Source organism: Salarias fasciatus, unplaced genomic scaffold, assembly GCF_902148845.1.
Source record: "Salarias fasciatus unplaced genomic scaffold, fSalaFa1.1, whole genome shotgun sequence".
Classification (NCBI taxonomy): domain Eukaryota; kingdom Metazoa; phylum Chordata; class Actinopteri; order Blenniiformes; family Blenniidae; genus Salarias; species Salarias fasciatus.
Window position 1 is genome coordinate 28635 of NW_021941380.1, and position 27297 is coordinate 55931.

At 42.5% G+C, this 27297-nt stretch overlaps 1 protein-coding gene across 1 annotated transcript in view; it reads left to right on the forward strand.

The window, feature by feature from the left end:
* The first annotated feature begins 1329 nt into the window (after positions 1-1329).
* The window catches only part of LOC115385325 (transmembrane protein 132C-like), a 116259-nt gene continuing 90291 nt past the window's right edge, over positions 1330-27297 (forward strand). Inside the window, exons 1-2 of the mRNA XM_030087302.1 lie at positions 1330-1448; positions 25134-25362. Coding sequence (XP_029943162.1) covers positions 1330-1448; positions 25134-25362 — 348 coding nt within the window. The remainder of the gene's footprint in view (positions 1449-25133; positions 25363-27297) is intronic.

The following is a 27297-nucleotide window of genomic DNA, read 5'->3' on the forward strand; positions in this document are numbered from 1 at the left end:
CATGTGTTTCCCCGTAAACCCGGTTTAAGGGCATTTAAAAGCTCTCACGCTGCTCTCATTTCCCTGGAGCTTCACTTAATTCGCTACTTTAGGCTCTCCTTTCACCCTACCTCTTCCACTCCCCATCCTTTGCATCTCCTTAGCATATTTTAACAGCGGCGTCTGATATCAGAGCCGGCCTTTTATCTGTGTCTCTCCTCCTGCCCTCTCCACTCCTCTCTCGTTTCCTCTCCTCTGTCTTCTCCTCCAACCAGTGTTTTTCACTCTATTTGTTGTGATAAATGACTGTTAGATGTGATTTCCCGGGATCATATCTCTCTCAGGGCCACACACCATAATTAGACGGCATGATTAATAATTCATTCTTTCTCTTTCTTTTTTTTTTTTGTTCTGGTTGGAAGTCTCTGTTCGATGATCGTGTGTGTGTGTGTGTGTGTGTGTGTGTGTGTGTGTGTGTGTGTACACGATGTGCAGAAATCCATCATGCAGTAGAAAGCCGGCATTATTTTCCATTCCGAACTCAAAACAATGGGAAGGTTTTGATGGAAACAATAAAAATGAGTTCGCAGTGGAGGACAAAGCTTTAACATGTCAAATCGTGACACAAAGAGGAAACAGTTCAGCTTGATTTACCGAGATCCTGCACAAAGCCTGCTAAACCGCTCACACACTCATGGAAATAGATCGCTCCTAGTTAAAGGGCAACTCCAGTTTTTTGACACCTGGACCTTATTTCTAGGTGTGGTCATGCTCATATACTCACTCGGACAAACATCGTGCAGCTCGGAGTCCTCCAGAAGTACGAGGGTGTACCCAAAAGAACCGGAATTAGGTCCAGAAGCTATTTAGATCCAACCGATTTAGCCGCACTTAGCGGGGGCCACGGCAATGGAGCTTTAGCGTGGGACATAATCTCTGCAAAATCGCTCATTTTGGCTGTATTTCTTCATCCATCGCCAGTGTTATCATAAAGTCAGCTTGTCCACCGTCTTCAGGTGGGTCAGCTGACAGTTTTCACTAACTTAGCCACAAATAGCTCGGATGGGAACGTTGCAGCTACTCTCCCCAGCAGAGAAACACTTTGAGTCAGCCTCGGCTGTCACGGCGCTTGGGTGCCTGACTTCCAGGGGCCGAGTTGGGGCCGATTGGGTAAACGGCCCGGAGCTGCTCCACGGAGGCTGACGGGAGAGCTCCAGCAGCCACAGCCTGCTTCACGCGCCTCCGTGGTTATGCGGCGGGTCCCCGCGCGCTCTGCGGCCAGCACGGAGCGCGTCTCCGCCCGGGAGCGGAGATCCGGAGCTGCCGTGGTAAACGGCCCGGAGCTGCTCCATGGAGACTTACCGGAGAGCTCTGGATCTCCGCTCCCGGGCAGAGACGCACTCCGTGCCGGCCGCGGAGCACGCGGGGACCCGCCGCAAAACCACGGTGGCGGAGAGGAGCTCCGCAACGTTCCAATCCGAGCTAATTGTGCTAGCACGGTGTCAGAGAAGAGCGAAGCGCAGCAAATCCCATCAGAGCAGAGCAGAGCATTGAGCATCCAACCCGGAGCGCTCCTGGAAGTCTCTCTTCACCGAGAGTCTCTGGAGGTCTCCAAGCCACGGAGCCACGTGCGTGTGCGTGGGCCACGGGGCAGCTGGACGGGAGAGGCTCCAGCATCCGAGCTAATTGTGGCTAAGTTAGCACAGTGTCAGAGAAGAGCTAAGCGCAGCAGATCCCATCAGAGCAGAGCAGAGCAGAGCTTTGAGCATCCAACCCCAGACCGAAAGGCAACCCGGGGCCGCCACGGGGCCCCCCCGCCCGGCACGGCTTCCACCGCCGCCACCGTTTCGGACGGTTCCCCCGACCCAGCGGCCAAGCCTCCAGGCCTGGCTCCGCAGGCAGGCGACCGGACACACGTGCCGGCCGCCTCTGGCCATCTGACCGTCTTCAGGTGGGTCAGCTGACCCACCTGAAGACGGTAGACGAGCTGACTTTATGCAGCCTCCCGGCGAGTCAGACACCCGGGCGCCGTGACAGCCAGGCTGACTCAAAGTGCTTCTCTGCTGGGGAGAGGAGCTGCAACGTTCCCATCTGAGCTAATTGTGGCTAAGTTAGCGAAAACTGTCAGCTGACCCACCTGAAGACGGTAGACGAGCTGACTTTATGATAACACTGGCGATGGATGAAGAAATATAGCCGAAATGAGCGATTTTGCAGAGATTATGTCCCGCGCTAAAGCTCCATTGCTGCTGAGTGCGGCTAAATTGGTTGGATCTAAATATGAGGGGGTACCCAAAAGTTCCCGGAATTTGACTGTAACTTTTTATTTCTGACATTTCAAAATAAAACATCACCGTCGCCTTCAAAATAATCTCCATCCGCATTAATGCAGCGTTCCAGCCGTGTCTCCCACTTCACAAATGTGTCGTGACACCCGTTGCGTAATAGTGCCATTCTGGGCCGGCTGCGATTTGTCTGTCTCCTCCGCCACGTCTGCAAACTGCTGTCCCTTCAGCTCTTTCTTCAACTTGGGGAACAAGAAAAAGTCACTCGAGGCTACATCTGGCGAATAAGGCGGATGGGAGAGGAGATTCATTTCATTCTTTGCCAGAAACCACGTGACGCACAGCGCCGTGTCCGCTGGCGCACTGTCGTGTGGATCAACCGGCTCCACTCCACCAGTACGCGAGCCGCTTCCTCCTCACATCCTCACGGAGCCGTCTGAGGACTTCAATGTAGTAGTCCTGATTTACAGTTTGACCTGGAGGGACAAACTCACTGTGGACGATACCCTGGACAGCGAAAAAGCAGCTCAGCATTGTTTTCACTGCTGAGCAGATCTGATGCGCAGACATATGGCCCTTCTCAAACTGCCCAAACCACTTATGGACCTGATTCTTCCCCAGAGCATCATCCTTGTAGGCTTGCTGCAACAAGGTGAGGGTTTCTGCTGCTGTTTTTCCCAGCAAAAAGCAGAGTTTAATGTTTGTGCGCTGCTCTGGCTTCCCAATCCATGTTGCCATTTTGGAAAAAATCGCAGACGGGAGCTGCACTCTGTTACTATAAATAGCGCCTGACCGGCGTCAGTGTAACTCTGGGAGCTCAGCTTTTTCACAGATATGCACGAGGCTTACCTGTAGCACATCTGACGGCCAGAAGTCGAAACTCATTATTATTAGTATTTTATGACCTAATTCCGGTTTATTTTGGGTACACCCTCGTAACTTCTGGAGGACTCCGAGCTGCACGATGTTTGTCTGAGTGAGTATATGAGCATGCACACACCTATGAATAAGGTTCCAGGCGTCAAAAAACCGGAGTTGCCCTTCAACAGGGGAAGAATAACAAGATGAGTGATATCTTGTGCAAACAGTGTTAAAATGAACACATTTTGAGTCGACCAAATGCGTATCGTGCTCTCATTTCAAAACTGAAAGCTTTCGGTGTGTTTCCTCTGTCCGTTTACATGACGTTGGTGCTCTGCACAACTGAAAATGCAACTTTTATGAAACACTGGCACTTCTCATGTGCACCAATGCCCTGATAAATAGTTCTGCCCATGAGCAAGGCGGATTGACTCAAGATGATGGATGTGATGTGTGATCAGTGCTTCCCTGATAAAGTCTGCATTTGCTCATCTGGATCAAATGTGGAGAAACCTTTTATCTCATTTATAGAGATGGATCAAAGCAATGGAGAAAGGAGCTTCAGTGTTTATATTGGCCTGTTTTTTGAGTGTATTTGTGGATGTTTATAACATAAAAACAGCACCTATTAGTTCCCCAACATGGAAAAATGTTGGGGTCTAAATGCAAAAACAAAACATTTTCACTTGAAATTTTATTGAGCAAATATTGCCTAAAGTGAAACTTTTGTGATGAAATAAAGACATGTAAGGAGGTAAAGTGATGACTGAAGTGAGTTTGATTGGGTTGTGACAGCTTTAAGTGTTTTAACTTTAATATTTTTAAGGTGTCAAACTCATTTCCTCGTTTGCTCTCAGCCTACAATGACTCCACGGAGTGCCGCATTTCCCACAGCCACAAAATTAAAGGTGACGTTATGCATTTGGATAAAGGAAAATATTTGTCACAACAACTGCAGACACAACAAGGAGAGGAGTGAAGAAATAGGAGTAATAGTTCAGATTCCAAAAACAATGGCAGGACCAAAAATACAAATAAAGTGCAAATAAAAGTCAAGGAGAGCCAGTTGAAGAAATTTCTGTCACCATTTCGTTCTTTTTACAATTAAAATCAGGTTTGCACTCATTTTAATATGTTTATAATAAATGAAAATAAAACATAGCGTTCTCACACAAGCTATGTTTTGTATAAATACGAAGTGGATGATTGTCCTTTCAGATTATTGGATTGAAGAATTCAGATGCTGAAAAGACTGATGCGTCTGTTTCCCGCTGAACTCCAAAATCACAGAAAGCTGCTTTAAATGCAGTGAGAGTGATTGAAGGATTTTACATTTGATTCTATTTTATTCCAAGTTTTCAAAGAATTTTTTTCTTCTTTTTTTTGTCATTTTTCACCTCAGCTCATCTTACAGCCCTCTTTGTTACGAAGTTGAAGAGGTGCTCTCAGTCTGTGGGAGTGTCGTCTTTTACGCTCCTGTGCTGCAGAAGGTTTTTTCGGCCAGCCTCTCCTCTGTTTTCTGTCGAGGTGTTTCATTAAACAACATCAAAAATGGATGTGAAATCATGCCGGATGCGGAGAAAAGGTCTTTTTCAGGGAGCGTGGTGTTGTTTGGCAAAGAGAAATTGCGACTTGTAATGACTGGAGGTAGAGTGAAACAGCAAAATTGTCTTTCAAATTGCTGTTTCATATAATTCACAGAAATTTCTAGATGACACGTTGATCAATGGAGCTGACGTCCCTGCAATATTTCATACATAAACAGACACACTGTTGGCATGATTGGGCTATCATCAGGGGTGTGTGAAACATAAGGCACGCGGGCCAAAACCGGGCTGACTTAGAGTCCAATCCACTCACACAAACTTTAATTTTTGACTATGACTGCTTTAATGTGAGTGTTCTTTCTAGTTTATTTAGCAGGGCACCACTGTTTGAGTAAGAAAAGGAGAATTAAAAGCTAGCTGTCTTGTTACTCGCTCATTAGCATCCTTTGAGGGAGAATTTCTTGAAAAACGTGCATGCTGCAGGTTGCTGGTACAGCGACAGATATTTTAATTGGTTTTATGTTTTTAAAGTTTTGATAAAAGATCTTGAATTACATTTATTGTCTGTCCATATTTCCTAAGGCACTAAGACATTAAGAGTTTTGCTCATTTATTTTTTAACTGTCACTTTTACTGCTTTTGAGATCTAATCAGACCTTCTGGCCCCTGAACTGGAACGCAGCCCTGGTTAAGAACCAGTGATTCCTCACATGATGTCCTTTAAGAATCACATTATATAATGTTATTCTACCTAATTCTTGTTGCACTGGGGAGATTTTGATCGTTCGCTTTATTCAATCAGTATATTCATCACACAGAAAAACCACATGAACCAGGAAATGTCTCACGGGACGTAAAGCGATTAGCAGTTCTGTTCACAGATCTGTCACATCATTAACCACTGATAAACTGGAGTTTATTGTCGCCGTTTATCCCGTTGTGGATCTCTCACCTCGTCTCTCTCCACCCGCTGTATTTTCTCCCTCTCCGCTTCGCGTTCCCGTATCTCCTGCGGTTGTGGGATTCGGCTCCAGTCGGTTGGAGTACAATGCCGTGGGGCAGTCGACGCTCCACGTCAGACAAACTGCAGCCCACTCCAGATCCTCGCTCCTCTGTTTCGTGGCGATATGTTTCATTTGGGAACATCAAAAGTCTTTGCAGCGCTTCTCTAAATTTCACACAGCGTGCATTTTACTCAGCGATCCCACCATGAAGAAACTCCTTCTTTCTTCTTCTCCTTTTATTTTCACCTTTATTATTCTCTTTATTGTTTTACTTATGGAAGACTTTTTTCTCTTTTGCTGTATTTCTGCCCCTCCCCTTTGTTTTCGCTCCACTTTGTTTACTCTCATCAACACAGTAACAACACCAGCCAGTCCAATTTATCTCTGTACGTCACCCCCTACATGTGAAACAAATGAGATCCTGCATTTATGTGCGGAGATGGGTATAGATTTCCTTTTTTTTTTTGCCAGAGTGCTTTGAGTATGATAAGTAAATATAACTGGTCATTAAACAGTGGGAAGGCCTGTGAAGGGGGTTTGTAGCTCAGGCCGTGTTTCATTTGCAGAAACTACAGTGAGACAGAGGAAAGGCAGAGTTTGTGCGGGCCGTTGTGCATCTGCTGCGGTTAATGTTCACTGTGGGAGTGAGTCCTATTCAAGCAAAAAGCCACAAGACAGAGATTACTTAAAACCCTCTCGGCTCTTTTCTCTCATTGTGGATCGCGGTATGGAGTGGATTATTGCCTTTTTATGAAATGAGGCAATGTGCTAAGATGTTCTAAATATTCGGTTTGTCTCCACAGCAGGTGCGCGGCGTGCGGCTCCGTCAGCTGCGCGAGCAGGAAAACTTTGCATTTGAAGCGACGGCAATTAAAAGTTATGGTAATGACGGGGATGGTGATTGTGGTTTTGTCAGCCAACTCTTAAATGTATTTGAGAAGAGCGTAATTTCTGGCTTTCTGAGATGAGGTGAATGAAAGAGGAAAACCGTTATATTTACACCGTCAAATCAAAAGCCACCAATAGCAGCACACACTATTCTACTGTCTTTGTCCAAGGCAATCCACCTTCCGATTGTTTTTCCAGAATAGCTCACACAGGTCTGGAAACCATCCAGACTGACACAAACTAAGGGTAAATAACCATCCAAACCTCATACATGGAGACAGAGGAACAAATGGAAGCAGATGTGAATGTTGTTGAAATGAATGTCACATGAACACATGTCTGAAAAGTGCATGTAAAAGCAGTTTTAGCATGCCTCATAGAAGAATCACTTTGGAACCACAGTGCATAATATCCAAAGAAAAACTGCACCCAGGGAGCAGTTTGGGTGTAAAAGTCTTGCTCAGGGACCTGTAATGCTGACCGGGATGCAGTGGAATGCAAACATTCATACTGTTATACAATACAATGGGAAGAGACATAACAGAAAGGTGGGGTGTGCTCTGAAGAACTTAACCTACTAAGGAGAAGTCCGAACATGTGAAAATGGCTCAAAGCTATGTCATCAATGGACTCCATCATGTTTTCTTGTCATCTGTTTTGTTTTCCGGGAAACAAATTTTTGATAGCTTCATCAAAACCAAAACTTGGGTGGGTTTTTTTTTTTGTATGTTTTCTTCTTGGATTCACTCAGTATGTCTGAATTTCTGTGTTGAAAGCCCTGTTGAGTTTTGCAAGTGATCAGTGTAATCCTAAAATCAGTTGTGAATACAAATTGTGATGACGATTAAAGGGGAAACAAGATTTGAAGAAGACCCACTCAAACCATTCTAAGAGAACAAAAAACCATAGAACCACAGAAACTTTCAACAGATAAGAAAGGAAACCTGGAACCTTCAAACTAAGAACCTCCTTGGTGACTACCGCTCCACCGTTTCACCAGCAAGACCCTCAAATACATCAAATCCAGTAATTTGTCCCCTGCAGGGTCGAGCAGCCCATATCTCAAAAGGCGTGTCTTCACCACCTCTCGGACAAATATCATGAAAGCACAAAAATATCAGTGAGATAGAGAGAAGCAGAGATGGATGTGATAGCCAGCGCCGCATTAAATCAATATCTGATTACAGACACGGAGGAAAGGTTAGAGAGCGCGTCTGCCTGCACGGCAGCAGCAGCCGCCAGACGGAGCGAGACGGGTTATCAAGTTAGGATGGAGGTCGGCGTAAACGTCGCCCACGTGACCGCTCATGGTCGGCTTCTTCTAAAAATCACTGCTATGTGCCTGTTTATTGTTAGCTATCACTCTGATTCTGCACACAAGACATACAAGATCAATACTGTGTGTGTGTGTGTGTGTGTGTGTGTGTGTGTGTAATTGGTGAAAGGGGATTTGAGTGCAATAGGAACCAATAAAGTGTAAATCAGAGCAGACGTGGTGTGCAGCTCAGTGATTTCTGTCTGCTGAGGTTTTGTGTGTGTTGTGTGTGTTTTAAGACAGCCCTGCTTTTACCCCAAAAAAACAGCAATAAAAAAAGAAAAAAAAAGTTTTATCTGACAGGAAAAGAATTTCAGAGAAAGTCAAACTTCTAGCAGCTGTAAAGGTCATTCAGACTCCCTTCTCACCTGCTTTAGAACGAGCGGAACAATCAAGACTCTATATGTTCTGAAAACAGTGAAGAACAACTGGACGGACATTTCCAAGTTCTTTATTTCGTACTTTCTCTGTCTTCCCTTCAGGAAAGTAGGTTTTTACAACATACCTTTGATATGTTTCAACTGGATTCTTCTGAGATTCCATCAGAAATGTCATGGATGACACTTAAAATTAATTTGTTTGACTGAAGCAACGTCGGACCAATGCATCAAAAGGATTATGATGACCCTCATTTGAATGTGCACAACCTTTCTAACCTGTCTAATGTCTTTTCACTGGTGACAAAACTGAAGGATTTGTGTGTGTCACTGCCTTTTCTGAAGTATATCGGTATATCAGTATACTGCTTTTGTAACAGAACAATTTAGTTAAGTGTTAACCTTGTTATGACAGTGTAGATTTAGTCAGGCGTGCTGTTTGCATAGTAATAATACTAATATTAATAGCAGTAATACTATAAATGTGGCATGCAACAAGGTTAATTAAAGTTTCAATAAGCAGAAATTAATTTTTTGTTAATGTGATTATTTTCAATCAAATTTTCTTGATGAATCTGAGTTTTATTTTCTTTTAATTGATGCAGACCGCTAGTTTGCAGAAAACATGACATTTCAATTTGCGTTCCGAGATGTTATAAACACTGGTCAAATGTTTTCATTGTTCATGACATGCTAAAGACCAGAAAAACAACTGATTCATCGAGAAAACAAGTTTAAGTAGTAATAATAATAATTATATATATATATGTGTGTGTGTGTGTGTGTGTGTACATATACATATATAGTAGTTATAGCTGTGGGCCTTTGGTTTGGAACTGAAACAGCAGCTCTGACTGGCAGATCTGTAGAGTCAGATGAGGGTCAGGGAGCAGCACATCTATCAATAAATAAGCAGACATTGTTCCTGTTGCCACCTGGTTCATTTTTGTTTTTGATCAATTTGCATCAACAAATACATGTTTGAGTTTCTGTGGCTGAGTGCAGGTTGCGTGTTGGAAAGACAACTAAAGGCATGTTGACGAGCATCAACAGGTCTATTTGAGAGTTGTTCTCACCACAGCAGATTTAACACCATCCAGACACATCAACACTTGGATGTGATAGGTTTGTTCTGCTGCCACAAGGACAAGAACTCTAAGAATACTAGAACCTTGAACCGAGTACTTCAATCTCAACGAGAGGAATTTTGTCTGAAAAGCAACATAGTATGTGGCATAATTCTATTAAAGATCTTTCGAAACTAGAGAGTCATTAAAAGAACTTGGAATGTAGATACAGAGGCAACAGAATCCAAACAGAAAAGAAACCACTGGCCGGAGAATGCTCAAACCAGGAACATTCTTCCTGTGACAGTGGCCCACAGTGTTGCTCCAGATGAATGTTTGAATTTCACTTTGCATTATAGGAGGAAAGCAGTGGATGAGAACAAAGCTAGTTCAAGCACAGGAATCCATGACCTCTTCCCAGGAAGGCCCTGCTATCCAGAGGGCTCAAACCAGGGTCCTTCTTCCTGTGAGGCAACAGTCAATGGTTATGTTAACTGCTGAAAACACAACACGGTTTGTTTTAATTAAAACCAGTGCGATGCAGCCCTCCCACTTTTGAAACTGATGGCTCCAGCATCCATGCAGAAAAAAATCAGAATACTGATACGGAGCAGTGTGAACCTCCCTTTAGAAGATGTGAGAAGGTCCACTACCTCTAGAACAGGGTTAATTGGGGTTTTAACAATGTTCATGAGAAGATACTCAGCACCCTGTAGGCCCCTTTTTCCATTCTCCGAAAGGTTGTTTTGCTTCTGCAAGTAGTTCCCCTCCGTCTATCGCTTCCTTTAATGTTGACATTTCTATGTGCAAGCAAATGTAACCTCACCATCAGTGTCTGGCAGCGTCGGTACAAAAGTGCAACCAGACAGATTTCGTGCCGTGTGAAAATCCCCCGAAAGATGCTGAGCTACTATCTGTCATTTCATCAGGCTTTGGGCTTAAGTTGCTGCTTCGTTCACGGGAGGCGGGTTACTCGAGGTAACTGAGTGGGAGGAGGTGTGTGACTTAATGAGATCTTCAGAGATATGTGAAAACGAATACCGGGAATTCGGCTGTTAATGGCACATCATCTGTATCTCATCAAGATAATAACTCATATCTTGTTATTTTGCCGCAATTAACCAAGCCAGAACAGTCTTAATGGAGCCTGGTGTGAAAACCTCTCTGAGATGTGAAATCTCGCTCTTCTTACCTTCACTCTTCTTGCCACTCTCACAAACATGTTTTCTTCTCCCCCTGAATATTTCTGCATCATCTCTCTCCTGTCCACCTCTTTGTCTCCGTCTTGTCCACCACTCACTTTATTCCTGTTTTCCCGTTCAGACACAACAGTTCACATTACTTAAACTTCTCTGCATCTGAAACTTTAAAATGAAGCTAAGAGTACATATTGGAAGGAATTTTTGCAACCATGGTGTTGTTCACAAGTTTCCATTGCAGTTTGATGGAGTGTTGTTTTGCTGTTTATGTGGAGTGTTACAATTGAACTTAACAGCTAAACTTGAAAAAAACAACATCAAACTTGCACTATAGACTTTTTTTTCAATTATGCATCTTGAATATTCATATTAATATTGTGTATCTTTTTTGTAAATGGCAGGTTTGACCTGATTGAAGGACCAGTTCTGGTCGTTTGGCTTCGCTGACATTTAGATTCACACATGGCTTGAATAGTAGTTCCTCTATTGAAAGTATTGGTCATCATGTTCTTTGCCAATCTCATTCCTGACCTTACAAACTTTGTTACTGCTTCTCCTTTTGACCGTTTCTTTATCTTTGGCCCTCTTTCTCCACATTGCTTCCTTTGAGATTACTGCAGGGTCAGTGTAAATTCAACCTCCTTAATGCTGATGAGGCCTCACACCCTGCATCAATGGGACTGACCAGAAACGGACCACAGCCGTTTATCGGTGCCGTTACGTCTCGAATCTGCTGTCAAAAAAGTAATTTCTCCCAACTTTTTTTTTTCTTTTTTATTGAGCAGACTCCTCGCTCAGAGTGAAGCCGCGTTAGTTTGCTGAATGTACCCCATTTGATGTCAAGATGTAAGTAATTTCTAACAAATGCCGACACCATATTGAAGCTCCTCGGGCTCGGGAAAACATTCGCTCTCCCGCGTCTTTTCCAACCTTTATTTGCTGTGTGGCCCTCGAAAAAACAAAGCTAAGAATCCATAAAAAGCACACTGAAAAACGGCAAAAACACAACTCCTGGGAGAGCAATTTAAGTATGCATTGACACACAGGTGCAGCAGCACACTCATGTTCCTCCGCCGAGCGTCTCTTAAAAGCATTTGCATGTTGAATATTGCGGTGGATGCAGGTGGGGGGTCGGCGTCTGTCCCCTCCAGTGTGTCTGATGGAAAGAGAACGTGTAAAATGAAGGAAGATAGGGTCTTTTTTTTTTAAAGCCGATGATAAAAAGGAGACGCTGTGTTCGTGTGCACATCCGTTTGTGTGTGTTCGTGAGAGAGGGTGGGAGACGTGGCTATTTGGTCGTCCAGGCAGGGGGCCGCTGTGAACAAGACAACGCGAACGGAAATACAAAATGACATGGGTCTGGGTGTGTATTTCTAAGTGCATGACAGGGGGTCTGTGCATGTCGGAGAACGGCCCATGTGCAATCAGACAAGTACAGAGTCGGCCTGGCGGGTGTGAGACAGAAACACAGAGTGAGAGGAGAAGATTATGTACAAGCACAACAGGATGACATCCCAAAACTAAAAATGGAAAAACAGACAATGAAAGATCAGGCTAAAAAAACAAGAAACAGGAGGGACAATAATAACAGGTCAGACAGAATCAAATCAGAAACAGAAATAACCACAGACCTACAAATATAAGCATAACAGTAAGTGTTATTAGATAAAGAAGTGTGAAAAAAAAGTGAAGTCAAATAATCCACACTGATTTACTCAGAAGTTCAATAAAAACATTGCTTCCAAAGCACATGAAATTAAGAAATTGGTGTATATGTCCAATTACTGTTTCTGAAAGTCAATGAAGAAGATGACGCATTATTCCTTGTTTGGGAGCGACTCCTTGACTTTCCTCCCACAGTCCAAAAACAGCCTCGAGGTTGATTGGTGACTCCTTGGTGTGATTTTCTAACTCCAAGACTTGGCTTCAGTACATCATAGCTGTAAGTTAAATAAAAAAAAAAAAAACAGTACAAGATAGATGGAAAGAAAAGCTTCAGTGGGCAACCCTGCTTTGGAAACAGTGCTCCACATTATGAAAACCACTGCATGAGCTCAGGAACGCTTCTAAAAACCATTGTCTGAGAACACACTTTGCCATGCAACCAATTTCAATTGAAACTAATTCAAGATTACCACCATCCAAAAGCAGGCGCATCTTCTCAACTTAAAATGTACTGATACATAACGGAAAAACTGTTGTGGTCAAATTAATATACAATATCTTTGAAACTGTGGACATGCTGTGCTATACCTCAAAGATACCATCCAGTCTTTTGTCTTTCTCAGTTGAAAGACAGTTGAAATCCTGCGCGTCTGATCGTATTGGATTGCATTAGCATCTGTGGCATGGACAGTTCTCATGTGTGAAAATGCACCATGGATTTATAAAACTATACAGAAGATTTAGAAACGTCTGTTTTCAGGAGAAGCTTTGCATTTTTCAGTGGGTCAGTGCTCGGTCGCCTCCTGCCCTGATGGAAAAGTAGACATTTTGAACATTATGAAGCAAAAATAATGCAAATAAGAAGCTGGGGTCCTGGATGAGACGAGAACTCCTCAATGGGATCCAAGTATTCACCAGTGGAGTCCAACAGTTCCTCAGTACGATTCATTGCCTTGTCCTAACTGTTGTAGATGTTAGTGCTAATATTTCCATCACAGTTTTCAAATTTTTATTCTATTATGGTGCCTCAGGTTTAAGGGGTTTGTGCAACACAGCATCCTGATTGTATATTTTGTAATAGGGGTTGGACAACAGCTCTTGTAAATCAGCTAAATATGACAGTGAGCTGTAGAGATGGTAATTGGCTATTGTGTATTTGGTGTATTCTGCAAGTTGTTCTGGGGCGTAATGTGCTGTAAACTGCTGAAGGATGGCAGGATGAGGGTTTCAGTGAAGTCATCAGGTAAATGTAACCGCTTGTAAATGTAGTCAGAGGCTAATAGAGGGGAAATAAAGTGGAGGCGGAGTGGAGAGCCTGTGCCTCGGAGCAGTTCTGCTGAAACCAGGAAATTCGCCCGCAGAGCGAGGCGGAGGTTGTAACTAACAAGACCACAGTGTCAGTGTCAATGCGTCTCTCTCTTCAGCGGCTCAGTTCCATCGATCCATTCTCTCACGTTCTCTTCATTTTCACCTTGAGTGCGTGCACCAGTCGGGTCACGTGCGCACGTTTTAATGAAGAGCGCAGGAACGCAGTGTATGCAAATATGTCTGTTGTGTCAAATTCATTGGAGCTCCACTTGAGGCAATCTGAATGCAATTCAATATGGATGCTGGTTTGAGGGTGTGTGTGTGTGTGTGTGCGCGCGCGCGCGCGCGTGCGTGCATGCGTGTGTGTGTGAGTCTTTGCATGTCCTTTGTTTCTGCAAACTCATTCCCCCAGAGTCCTCTCTGTCCTCTCTGTGACAACCTCACTGTATTCTTGACATCTCAGCCACACACACCTTCTCTCTGTCCCACACACACACACTTTCCATACAGTAATGAAAAAGAAATTATTTGAATTGCTGCTTTCTTTCATGTTATCCATAAAATGACAGCTTTGTAACTGTCAATCAAACCAGAAGGTTTTGATTTATTTATTTTTTCTAATGAATATTCACCTTCACATTGTGCGTTTGCATTATTTAGCTAGGGGTAATACAAAAGTCGTTGGGCGTACGTGCACTTTGGTCTGTTTATTTATTCATTTATTTTTTGTCAGGTATTGTGTGCCTGTGTATTTCATGTACTTATTGGTGAGATTGTCAACTGGCTGGTGCAGCATGATTGGACTTGGGCACATATGGGCTGAATGATGCAGTGGGTATCATTCATTAACCAGTTTTCAAACAACTTTTTGGGACAGATGACAGGGATACACCCTCCCCCACAAGTCTCCTTATTATCTCCTGATATTTCAGATAAATACCTTCCATCTCATATGTACACAAAATGAAATGAAAGCCCCATTTACACAATGTTTCAAGTGGAAATGCATTATTTTTGCATCTTTGTTTCAAAAAGGGTTTTGGGTTATATGGCAAAGTGTAGAAAATGGTGTTTGTTGAATTGAAAACGACAGAAAACAATGTAGTTATCATGCCAGTAATTAACATTTAAGTGGACAGACCACTAAGTAGGATAAAGAGACACCCAAAACGCAATAAAGGTTTTACATTTTCACCTGAAAACATGTAAATAGGCCTTCTCATTATCAGCTCGAAGCTCAAATTCACACTGGGCACTGCTCGCCTCGATTGCCACTTGTCTGCCTTCTCTCCCTTGATTGCCTTATTGTCATTTGGAGCTGATTATTTCCTTTTTTTGAAAAAAAAAAAAAAAAAAATTCCATTACAGTTTATTTTAGGAATTATGAGTATTTTTCGGATTAAAATGAACTGTTTATTAATAGGAAACAGGCTATCACCTTTCAGCAGTAAAAGTAAACTATAAAGATTTGCAGATACTTGGTATTTTTAAGGCATCAGTCTTCCTTTTCGGTATCATCCAGTTCTGCCATTAAAAATTGAAGACGGCATAATGTGAGCGACTCTACAGGCTACTGGACAGTTTAAAATAGCAGCCGATTTCCTTCCCCTCCCCCCTCTCACACCCCAAGCCCCCATCTCCCATGACATCTCAGGGTTTGATAACTGATGGCAACCCAGATCTGACAGCCGGTCAGTGGAGGCTAAACCAGGTTAAAAGACTCAGCGGGGGTGTGTGTGTGTGTGGGTGTGGGTGTGGGTGTAGGTGGGGGTGGGGGTGTAGGTGGGGGTGGGGGTGGGGGTGTGTGTGTGTGTGTGGGGGGGGGGGGGGTGCATGCATGCATGTACTGGATGGATCGATGGAAACATGCATGTGCAGCCATGCGCACACTGAGGTGTTGGAATTAAGTGTGAATGTCTGGTATCCTGCTAGGCCAGGATGAAATATGCATGTGTGTAGACACACACACACATATAACCTTATGCACCCTCACACACAATAGTATGATGATGTGTACAAAAACACACAGATAACAAAAAAAAAAAAAATATCACATAATTGCTTGAGACCTTACAAGAACACATATAAACACAAAGACAAAAGTACACAATGCACACACACACACACACACACACACACACACACACACACACACACACACACACACACAATAGAGCAATGTTAACCCAAACAAAAGCAACGACTAATAGAACTATCCATCTATCTATCTATCTATCTATCTATCTATCTATCTATCTATCTACCTATGTGGAAACCCCTGTCTGTCCCTCTCTAGGTGTGTGAGACACACACACTTGCCCCTTGCTGTCAGCCACTGGCTGTGCAGGCGCTGAGGGGAAATGCTGTAAGTGACAACTTCCTCTGAGCAAAAAGAGAAAAAATTGTTCCTTGGCCTTTTTTCTCATTCTCCTCCCAGTCCCATCCTTTCTTTCCTGCCTTGTATTCTCCCAGGGGAGGTTTCCTTCTCTTCTTGCCAGCGGTGCATGTCTGTAGGTGTGTGTGTGTGTGTGGTGTGTGTGTGTGTGTGTGTGTGTGTGTGTGTGTGTGTGTGTGTGTGGTGTGTGTGTGTGTGTGTGTGTGTGTGTGTGTGTGTGTGTGTGTGTGTGTGTGTGTGTCATCCTTTGAATTTCCCCTGAGACCACCACTTTCCTCCGGTATACTTTGATAAGACAGCCTGTCCTCCCTGCACCCTGCTCTCGCTACATGGTGTGAGTGAGCTCATATGTGTGTGTTTATGGTTTGTGCACGTGGGATTTTCTTTTCTCCTCTTTTGGGATGACTTTGAGGGTGACTTAAGGGAAAAGATTTTCCTTCGACTGCCTCCTGCTTCTCTTCAAGAGGACAAAGCAGTGAGTTTGGCAACAAGCGTTTTGAATTACACGGGAGCCACGGGGAGCTGAACTCCTGAGCAAACAATGCAAGTTTGAGGAGGAAAAGTTAAATTTTCACTAATTGTCATAATCAGCCACCGTGCTCACATTTACTCCAGCCGTAATTTAGATTCACTGATGAGATATTTTACCATTTAAAGGGCCAAATCTCTCCCTAAGGAAGGTAAAACTAATCAGTTTCAGATCAGATGCTGTGATAATAATGTGGCGTGTGTGCATGTGAGTGTGTGTGTGAGACTAATAAAATTGGTTGCAGCAATGAACCACGTGAAACTTTGATACTTGACTCCATCAGACAAACAATGGCGTGTTTTTGTGTGTAAGAACCAGTTTTTGGACTATTCGACACTTTGGTTTATTCATTTTGTGTATTGTTTATATGCACAGTCCTTGACCGTGTCCTTACCCAGTGTGTCAAATCTTCCTTCCTCTATAAACTAAAACAAACACAGAGCCACACGGTCTTACTGAAACCTACTAAGTTCGTCGATGTTCATAGTCTCTGTTTATTCATCTAGATTATGCTTTTTATTCAACACTTCATCACTCATGGTAATCATCCTAATTAGCTCAGCTGAATCTATCAGGACAGCTGATGCTGTGTGGAGAAAGAGAGCGCTCTTTCTCCATCTGGAAGAGTCGGTTTGTTGGAAGAATGTATAGTCGATCAGAAGAACAGAATTGGTTGCAGGAGTCAATTTTTTTGTCATTACAGTGCTTGCCCATATGTTTTTCATCCTCTGTTCAACACTGTTGCCCTTATGACAGATGCTACCCATTGTGATCAATAACATCCCTGCAACCAAGTACATTGTTCCCTTTTTGCAAACTAGCTCTAAAGGAGTTAAACCTACCAAGACCTTTTGTGCCACTTCAGTTCCCTTTAAACACCTAATGTTGTAAACACCCTTGCATAGTTGTTTCTAGCTGAAGTATCAGCTGTGAATCCAGGAAGGAGTGAAATCCAGACAAAATGAAACGGGAATACAAACAAGCAGGTAAAGACACAGTAAAACAAATAAGTGATTAAGATAAAGGGGGATGAAGAGAGTCAGTGAAGCTGTAAACAAGACCTCCTCTCAGGTGACCCAGACTGAAAATGGAATTGTTTAATTGATGGATAAATAGATAAACAGGGAGAACAAAATCTCCTTTAATCAGCTTTGAGACTCCAGAAGTGCCAAGCAGGTTATGCACTAGAGCGAGTCCAGTCAGCCCAGCTCACCAGACGTTCCCTGCTCCCCAGAAGTGTATCTTTTTATCTGGGTTTATAGGCTAAGAAAGGCCATCCTCCTCAGGCAAAGAAACATTCACTATCAAAAAGATGTCTGTCTGTCTGCTCCACTTGTTATCAAGCAATCAATTACCTTCCTACACAGGTGAGTCAGGAATAAAAGTCTGGCTTTAGATGTTCTGGCCCTTTGAAGTGTTCAGAGTTGTTTTGTAGGTATTGAAGTAAACTATGTTTTTTAGCAATGCCACTTTTCCTCATATTGTCTCATGCACCTCTCAGGTCAGATTTTTTTGAAGACAGAAAGGAAAGTGCCATACACACTTAGTGAAAGAATAATGATAATAAATTTAAAAATAAAAACAACCTTTTGGGTAAAAGCGGTAATGTCAATAGTACAAAGGACCTCACCCTTGATTATTGGAAGTGGATGGTGATCCATTGCCTCAGATACCCTCTACACACCTTCAGAATAGGCCATGAAAATTTATACTGAATGAATGCTGGGTTCATACTTGAACACAAAGACATCGTAGATAGAAGTGGTTTTCCTTGTTGGTTCGCCAGTCTAATGAATTCAGATTACAATAGATTCTTTGGGCCAGTTTATTTGATTTGGAAACCTGATTAAAATACATACTGCTCACTGCCTCAGTCTCAGAACCCTGGTGGAAGTCCGGTCTCATAGGAGTATTTAAGCATCTCAGAAAGTTTCCCAACATTTCCATATGAGCCCATGGATATTTCTGTCCGTCTTCTGTCTTCGGATGGCATCCAGTGTATGGATGTGTAGTAAATTGAGTAACACCACTGTTGACCTTGGGTGGGCATAGCTCAGTATGATGAATGTGTGACCAGTGAAAGGAACAAAAAAGACAACAGAAATGTTTAATCTTTTTGAGGAAACCTGCAATATTATCTTAGGCATCAGAACAAAAACACCAATAATCCTTTATATTACCCTCCCCTAAATTGCATTGCACTGTGATGCCGAACAATCAGCATAATTTGAAAGGCATGTACCAATTCATGTGCATAAAGGGAGCATATTGGGTTCTTCAGGAGGGCAGATCGTGTATTGATGAATAATTGATGAATTAATATAGTTTATGATCAGTTTGATTAATCAACCCATAAACCTGCTCAGTGTTTTGGTTTGTCTTGTTTTTCTGATGGATGAATTGACAAACTTGACAAACCTTCCACATTTGGATACTTGAAGTATAACTGACAGATCTTGAGTGATTTCTGCTTCATTTTACATCCACTGGGCCGCAGCAGCAGCATGGAGAGAAAAGAAACCCAGACATCCCCCTGCAGCTCCCTCCAGGTCTTCTGGGGGATATAATCTCTCCAGCAGTTCCTGGACCGACCTCGGGGTCTCCTCCCTGCCGGACGTGCCTGGTAAACCTCTAACGGGGAGTGACTGGGGGGCATTTATCAGATGCCCGAACCACCTCGACTGGCGTGAGTCTGATCTTTCTCCCAGATAGCTGAACTCACTCTATCATGAAGTGTGAGGTCTGCCATCCTGCGACAAAAACTCATTTCAGCAAGTTGAATATGTGATCTCATTCCTGTGGGAAGTTCGTGACCATATTCTACACTAATCCTAAATTTAAAATTATATTCATCAGTTAAAAAAGGGACAAGAAAAGGTCTCCCTGTTCTCAAAAACTGCTGAATTTTCTGGTGTTAACGGAAATGTGTACATTTTAATATTCTAATATGAAACTATGGTAACACTTTACTTGAAGCCCCTCTTTATAACACATTATAAGTAGTTATAAACACTAATACATGATCACAATGCTTTATAACTCACTATACAGCAGTATACAGCATAGGATTAAGGTTAGGGTTAGGGTTAGGGTTAGGGTTAGGGTTCGGTCCTGGCATTGTGATCATCTATGAATGTTTATAACTACAGCTACACATGTTATAATGGCATTATAATACTTTATGAATGTACTTATAATGTGTTATGCAGGGGGGCTTCAAGTAAAGTGTTACCGAAACTATTTAATGTAAAAAGTAAATGATGTCCTACCAGCACAATCCCACAATCCCGTCTGTTTAAAGTTTGCCTCGGTCAGACAGATTCTGTGTCAGTGAGAGGGATAGTAGCTGAAGGTCAGCACTGCCCGAAGGAAAATCCACTCAAAAAGTAGTGAGAACGTGTGAACTTCCACAAGGTTTAGAGAACAATGTAGCGGTGTGTGTAGCTGCGAGTGTGTCCGTGTTCGTGTATGCACTAGAGAACGGGGTAATATTGTTTTGGAGCCTTGTGGTTGGGAGGGAGCTAACACCTGAATGAACCTGTCACTGCAGACACATTGCTTTTTCAGCTCCAGCGATTACACTGCACCCCAACACACTCAACAATTTTGAGGATTTTTTTTTTCTTTTGTACACACCTGTATGTGTGAGTGTATTTGTGGGAGATGGGAGAGGAGTGTGTAGCTTGTGCATTACCTGAGTGCATGTGTGTGTGAGCATGAGGGAGACAGGAGCGGAGAGCGAGGGCGGCGGAGCATTGTGTCTCGGTGTGTACACGTCTAAACCTCCACTGCGTTTTGGGCTTCTTGTCGGGAAGTATGAAACGGAGCGACTGTTCCCATGTCCTCCGAGGTTCGACAAGAATTCATATCGATCGACACAGAGACGGAGGAGCATGCTGGACCATTGTGGTGGAAAAAAAAAAGATTGCACAATATATGAGTGTTTGTTTCTGTGTTACTTCACCAATACAGTACATTTCACCGTGGCCTGGAGGAATGAATTTCATCCTGATTGCTGTTTTACCTTTTTTAAATGGTTTTATAACCTCTATTAAGTTTTAACTTGACAAGTGCGATGAAGGATTAAACTGAATGCAGAGGACACTCGTGTGCGGTTTTTGTGGCAAACTGAAGGTTATCATCATTCGAATTGGAAATGGCATTCACACCAATAATCAGGTTGTACTGAGACAGTTTCCCGTGTTTGTTGGAACCTCTTATCTGACCTTTCATCCATCCATTCATCTGTCTTTTATACTCACTTCACATCAAGTAGATTGACCTGGACTGGTTTGTATGATAACCAACATCCCTGATTTCAGAAAAGCTCATTTATTAAAGGGAGTGAAACTGACCCTTCATCCTGTCTTGATGACCAGATTATCCCAGTTATGGTTATTTAATGTGGACTGAAAATCCAAGTACATCTTCAACAGCATGCCAGTCAATTTCAGCCTCTCAGAGAGAGAGTGAGTGATAGATTATACTCAAACATGCGGCCAAACTGGAGTCATTAATTAACTGAACGGGCTGGAGAATCATCAGGAAGCCAAGCAGGCACAGTGTGAGCATGAAAACCTCACACCAAAAGATAATGATCAGGTTCTAAAGTTAGTCCACTAAAATTCACTCTCAAACACTTCTAATGGCTACCAGGAATTCTTCATGCAAACTAATATAAAACACTTTATCTATTAAAACGGCCTGCCATATTTTAAAGAATCTGTTTGCAGCTCAGGCGAGCATCTCAATGCAGAGGAAATCTTTTCTTATCTTGTTCTCATTGAAAGAACTAAGGACTTTAGAGCCGTTGTACTTTGATATATTGCTAAAATCAGGGAGTGATGACTGTGTCCTTTCTAGTGCAGGGCAGGCTTTGTGTAACAAATTAAATGTTTCTGCAGGACACCTCAAATATTTTTATTCCAGTGTTTTATGTGCATATTTCTAATTATACTGACTTAAAATAAAGGAATTCTGCCGTCACATCCAGGCTCATCCTCATTGTCAGTTGAGAATGATTAAATATTGGCAGTTCATGAGTAAACACTCACAGAAATCTTGCTGCTGAAGCAAAACTTGAGCTTCTGACAGATTTTTGGTGAAGCCATTGTTTGTAACTGTGAGTTGGGGTTGTGTTCGTCTGGTACTCCGTGCCCTTGACTCAGAAGAGCAATGGGCATTTTAAGCATCACAGCTTATTTCAGGAATATGACACCCGTGGGTTCACAGGTGTGCAGAAGTACTTCTGCTTTTTAATTAGCATGGGCAGCAGTTGGTCAAAGCTTCTTCTTTCTGCATTTGTCCGGACAAGAAAAAGGTGGATGAAAAAAAAAAACCCAGTGCGATGAGGGATCCAGCAGAGGTCAAGGGGAGCTGACACCTCTCAGTTTTTTCTCCTTAATCTATCTGCGCAACACATCACTCACCCCATCTCCCTAGACATACACACACACGCTCCCACACACACCGATATCTGCCAGATATCACAGACCCTCAGCAATTGGCTTTGTCATGGCCTTTAACCCCAATATATCCCGGTGTGTGTGCGCTCCTAGTTGACAGAGCTATATAATGGCGACTCAAGAATCAATTTACAGCAGCTTGCCTTTTTTCTATCTCATTTAACTCTCAGCCGCCACTGCCTTGGGGTGTGCGTGTGTGCGTGTGTGTGTGTGTGTGTGTTTGTGGTGGGGTGATGTTGTAACCAGGACAGAAAACAAGTACATTTTAAAAGATGGAGTCAGATATGCCACCACAGAGAGATTTTTCACTTCCAAAGCTGTATCTAAATTACCTTTTCTCGGTGTTGTGAAGCCGTTGACTGTGTGTTTGAATGTTTATCTCCACAATCCCACCCAGGAGACCTTTTGTGTTGCACCCACTGTGAACTGTAAGAGGGTATAATTCACTGCTATCTTGACCGCAGCAAATGTGCTGTCACATTTCAGATACCATTTTTATTTAAGGCTTGCTGTGTTTCTTTTGCTCTATCTTCAGCCTCTTGAAGTAGCAGGAAACACAACATTTTCTTGCACTGCATGGACATTTGATTCCATCCTTGTCATGCATTCATTAATTCAGCCCGAATTTTCACTCTTTCCTGGCACAGCACGAACTTTAACTGTGGCATAGTTGGCTTCAAGTCTCAGGGAAAGAGACTCAAAGAATTTGTGTGGTGACAAATGATAGAACAGGGTGTAATTCACAGTAGCAGCAGATAGAATCGGGATGTCTGACAGGCAGAGAGGCAAAGCAGGTAATGACAGTCTGCAGAGTTGTAAGGGCGTGATGTGCAGCGGGAATCCAAGTTGTCAAAATGACAGACACATTTCTGTTCTTACGAAAGAGGACATGAATGGAGTTGAAAATGAAGAGATTTCTTTCAAGTTGCCATAGTTTTTAAGCTCACGAGAAGTTTAAGACGCGTCACCGACACAGGCAAAGGCTGACACATGGCATGTACTGAAAACCGGAGTTCATCCAGGGTTATGTATTTAAACAAGCCTCTCATTGGTTCACCAAAACAATCAACATGTGTCCTCTGAATTTAAAGTCTTACCTTGAAGAGGAGTCTTAAGTTTGTTAACACGATCTGAGAATATTCTCCCAAAATAAGAGTCTCATCTTTATGAGATAGAAGTCCTGAAACAAGATTTCTAAGTGCATTTCAAAGTCAACAACTTCTCACAAGAGGGTCGTCTGACTGAGACGTCATGGCCTCTTGTCATTGTATGGGACATAAACAGCAGTTCACTTGGTGAAAGTCTTATGATTAAACCACCTTACAGCTGATGCTTTGCTGGTGTCATAATTACAACAACCACCAGAGGGAGCAAACACACACACACACACACACACACACACACACACACACACACACACACATCTCATTTTTAAATAGTCGGTTATTATCATGCCTGCTGTTGTTTATGATACTGATAATGGCAGTGTGGGCTCTTCAACAGAGATTCTGTTTCTCTCCGGTGACGTTGAAGCTGTAACGTCATTTTCAGGTTGAGTGTCTTGACACAGAGGACTGCTTCAACATAGTAATCAGACACTTTGAGAAATACAGTTATTCACTTTCTTGATGAGAGTTATATGAGTCAATCGATGCTGCTTGAAATTTTGCCCATTAAATCTGGAGACAAAGCCAACAGTTAATTGGCTTAACTGAGCACCAAGCGAAGTGAAGAATTTAGCTTGGCTCAGTCCGGAGATATAATGGATCACCTACTGGCTTTTCTACAGCCTGCCTTTTTCTACATTTACTGAATTTCCACCTTGTTTGCTCAAACCAAACAAGTTGGTTTTCTGGAATGTCCTCTGCTCGTTACCTTTCAGCGATGATAAATGTTTTCTATTTCAGGCCAATAAAACAATCTGTCTACTTTGTCTATTTTAGTTCGAGACAAACAACCAGTTGTTCTTCAGTTGTTATAGAACATGTCTAAATTTACTGACAGGATTTATATGAAAAGCTTTTCTTTTTTTTTTTTTTAACTAATGAAACAAACATTGTCTTGCATAGAAAACTAGCAGTACTCTGAATAATACTCGTCAATTTCCCATTGCTACTGTCATTAGGACCATCAGGGAGTCAAAAAACAAAACCACTCAACATATCAGTCTAAAATAGCTGAATAGTTAACACACTTTTCATCCCCACAACAGAGGGCCATTGATGGTTGTGTTTATGGTGTTTATACAACAAGGACTGCAGGTGCAGCTCACCAAAGTGTTTCAGATCCAGTTAAACCAGAATTAGGTTTGACACACACTGACTGTTTTCGGATTTTATTTCCCAATAAATTAATTTAAACATCACAGTCCAAACACTTGCATGTGAGGTAATTGTTGACATTCTCTGTCTCTGTGTTTGTCCTGTGATGGACCGGTGATGTATGCAGACTGCAGCCTGTCAGATTTATGAGATTATTTAAAGTACTTCACCAACTCTGAGCAGCATAAAGAGATATAAACGATGTATTGATGGATAATGTACACAAAATGTGTTGTTAAAGTGTGTCAGCTACAAACATTCTGACTGCTTCAAGAACTGTAACGCACATTATTTAGATTGTTTGGGTGACTAGAGCTAGCCTCTTAAACCAGACCCGCCCACTCCTCATCCACATTTGGATTTGGAGTTGGGCTTAGCCTGGATAGGAGCCCATAGAAAATTCTTGCAGGGGTGTCGGTTACTCCTTTGACTGACGGCGTACTTCAGCCAATCAGCGCTTCAAAACAAATACGTCATCAAAATGTGTTTGCTTCTCTAAGGGTTAGCATTAGCTCATTAGCTCTAGCTTCCCCACACGCCAAGACATGCGAAAACGTCTTTTCCTTTACGAAACTCACCAGGCGCAGACTCTTGCTCTTGCCTGATTGTTGTAATACTTGGTATTTTAGCTACAGCTTTACTCATTGCAGCTTTCAGATGATGGTTCAAATTAAAGTCCGTAATCTCCGCTACGCGCAGTGATGGCGTCACTTCCGGTTTAGCCACCGGAATTCGCCAAAAAATTTTGAAAACAAAAAACGGCAACGCTGATTGGCTCAGCCGTTTCACAACCGAGTGAAATCCCCTTCTATGGGCTCCTACCCAGACTGAGCCCAACTCCAAAATCCAAACGTGGATGAGGAGTAGGCGGGGCTGGTTTTTCGAGGCAAGACTAGAGCAGACTAGCGCAGTAAACATATTAAAACAGATTTCTTCAACCAACCTGGGTCTCTCTTCACAGGCTGGACAGTTCGTCGTATGAGGTGATGCAATTGGAGTTCGAGGTGGACAACGTGATTAATCTGGTGCCGACCCAGACTCTGCACTGGACCGTGGAGTACCCGGCCGGCGCGCAGACGACTCCTCAGCAGGCGGAGAAAGTTTCACACCTCTACATCAGCAATGCCGACGTGCAGGGCATCGTGGCACTGGCAGAGGTAAGACATACACAGATACACGTTTCGATGAGTTCGCATACTGCCAGGACCACCAGCGCCTCCTTCCTCAGCTGGAATAGACTCAAGTCTCCCCCCAACTCCAACCCATCCCCTCTCACTCCAGGGTGATCAGAGCTGGAAAGGTCGTCTTGTTTACCCCCTCCTGTTGCTACAGGCCTCCCGGACACACACACACAGCAGGTTTCACCCTCACAGGTTTGCAAATGACAAACAGAATTGCAAATATGGACACACAACTGTGATGCCCGAAGGTCGGGACAGATGTTACAATTGCCACACACCCCCTTTAGTATTTATTGAAATACAGTTTTCAGTAAATACCCCAAAGCCAAATGACCTCTATGGATGCTTTAAAATCAAACACATCATTTGTTGATCACCTGAAAACCAGACAAAAAAAAAAAAAAAGTTATTTAGGTGAACGTTCTCAAGAATGTGGAGCTGGAATCCGAGGAGGGGCACGCTTTTGAAAATGCTCTGAGTTCCATTACCACTAAGGGAGCTCTAATCTGGCTTGATAGCCCTCCTTCAAACAGCAAAGCCCTAGTGACAAAACCCAATTTTGCTCGAGGTTTCCTCCCCCACATTTCTCACAGTGGGGTTTTAAAAAAAAGAGAAGAAAAAAGCAACCTTGAAACCATCATTTCAAAATAGCATTTCTCCTGGAAATTCATTGGCAGGAGAGAGTGTGAATGAAAAACTGAAACGAGCCATGATGCTTTCAACCCTGTGTTCTTTAAAGTATTGAACGTGTTTTGTTTTGGGGATTTTTTTTTTTTTTTCAGTTGAAATTCACACAGTGGGATCTGAAAAGCACAGTAAGATCATTAATTTCCATGCGTACACGACACGTGCCAGTAAATTAATAAGAGAGGGATCTGAGACGGCCTTCACCCATCATTGTTAAAATTAAATTTTAAACTAATGACTTTTCATAACAAGAACAAGAAACCTGAGTTCCTGGGGCTCAGTGGGCATGCATTCAATCACCTGGAACTTTTAACATTTCACGAGTGATTTTACCAGAAAGGTTTTATTTAAAATTCACAATGGTTAAAAAAGAAGAAAGAAAAAAAGATTTATTGAAAGGCAGTCCTATCGGTTATTATTTTCACATGACATGAAGAACTGTAATGGTATGGTAACTCAGAAATAATGGAAATTCATTTCGGTTTGAGAAAAGAAAATTGATTCATAAGGTTACTCATCCTCAGGTTATCCAGTACAACAAACAAGGAAACAAAGAAATCAGTAGCTGACAACACATTAACGATTGGGTGACAATTAAAAAAATAAATAAATAAAAAAAGCAATATTCATCTGACTGTTGCTGATCATTGTCATTCTGTCGGGGATCTCACAGGGTCAAATACATCACTGATCAATCTTTCAAACATTTAAAAAGTGAAGTATAGTCTAGATCTGTTATATTAATGTTCAGAGCAAATTGTAACTATTGAAAATATTAATTAAAATGTCCAATGAATCACTCCAGTAACCAGTTGCCATGAATAAGCATGCTAGAAGGTTAAAGTCGCTGCAAATGTTTGATTGTAATAGAATTAAAACAAGATCTGATAATGAACCTAATAGTAAAATACTTCCTCCTGTGCGGTAATTTCATAAAACTACTTTGCATTTTTGTTTCAATCCTATTTTCTCAGCAGATGAGGATTTTTTGCAAATTGGAGCTTCATCAATGCAGAATCCAGAAAATATCAACAATCTGCAACAGCTACCCATGCAAAAACATAAAAGTATACTAATACCTTTTAAGCTTTTACTGTGTACAAAACTGTCATTCATTTGCTTTTTCAGTCCCTTGAACTCCTTATTAATCTAAGAATATTCAACAATTTAGTTGTTTATTTTTGTCAAGGATTGTGGTGAAGAGGTGGTCAACAGAGTTTATTA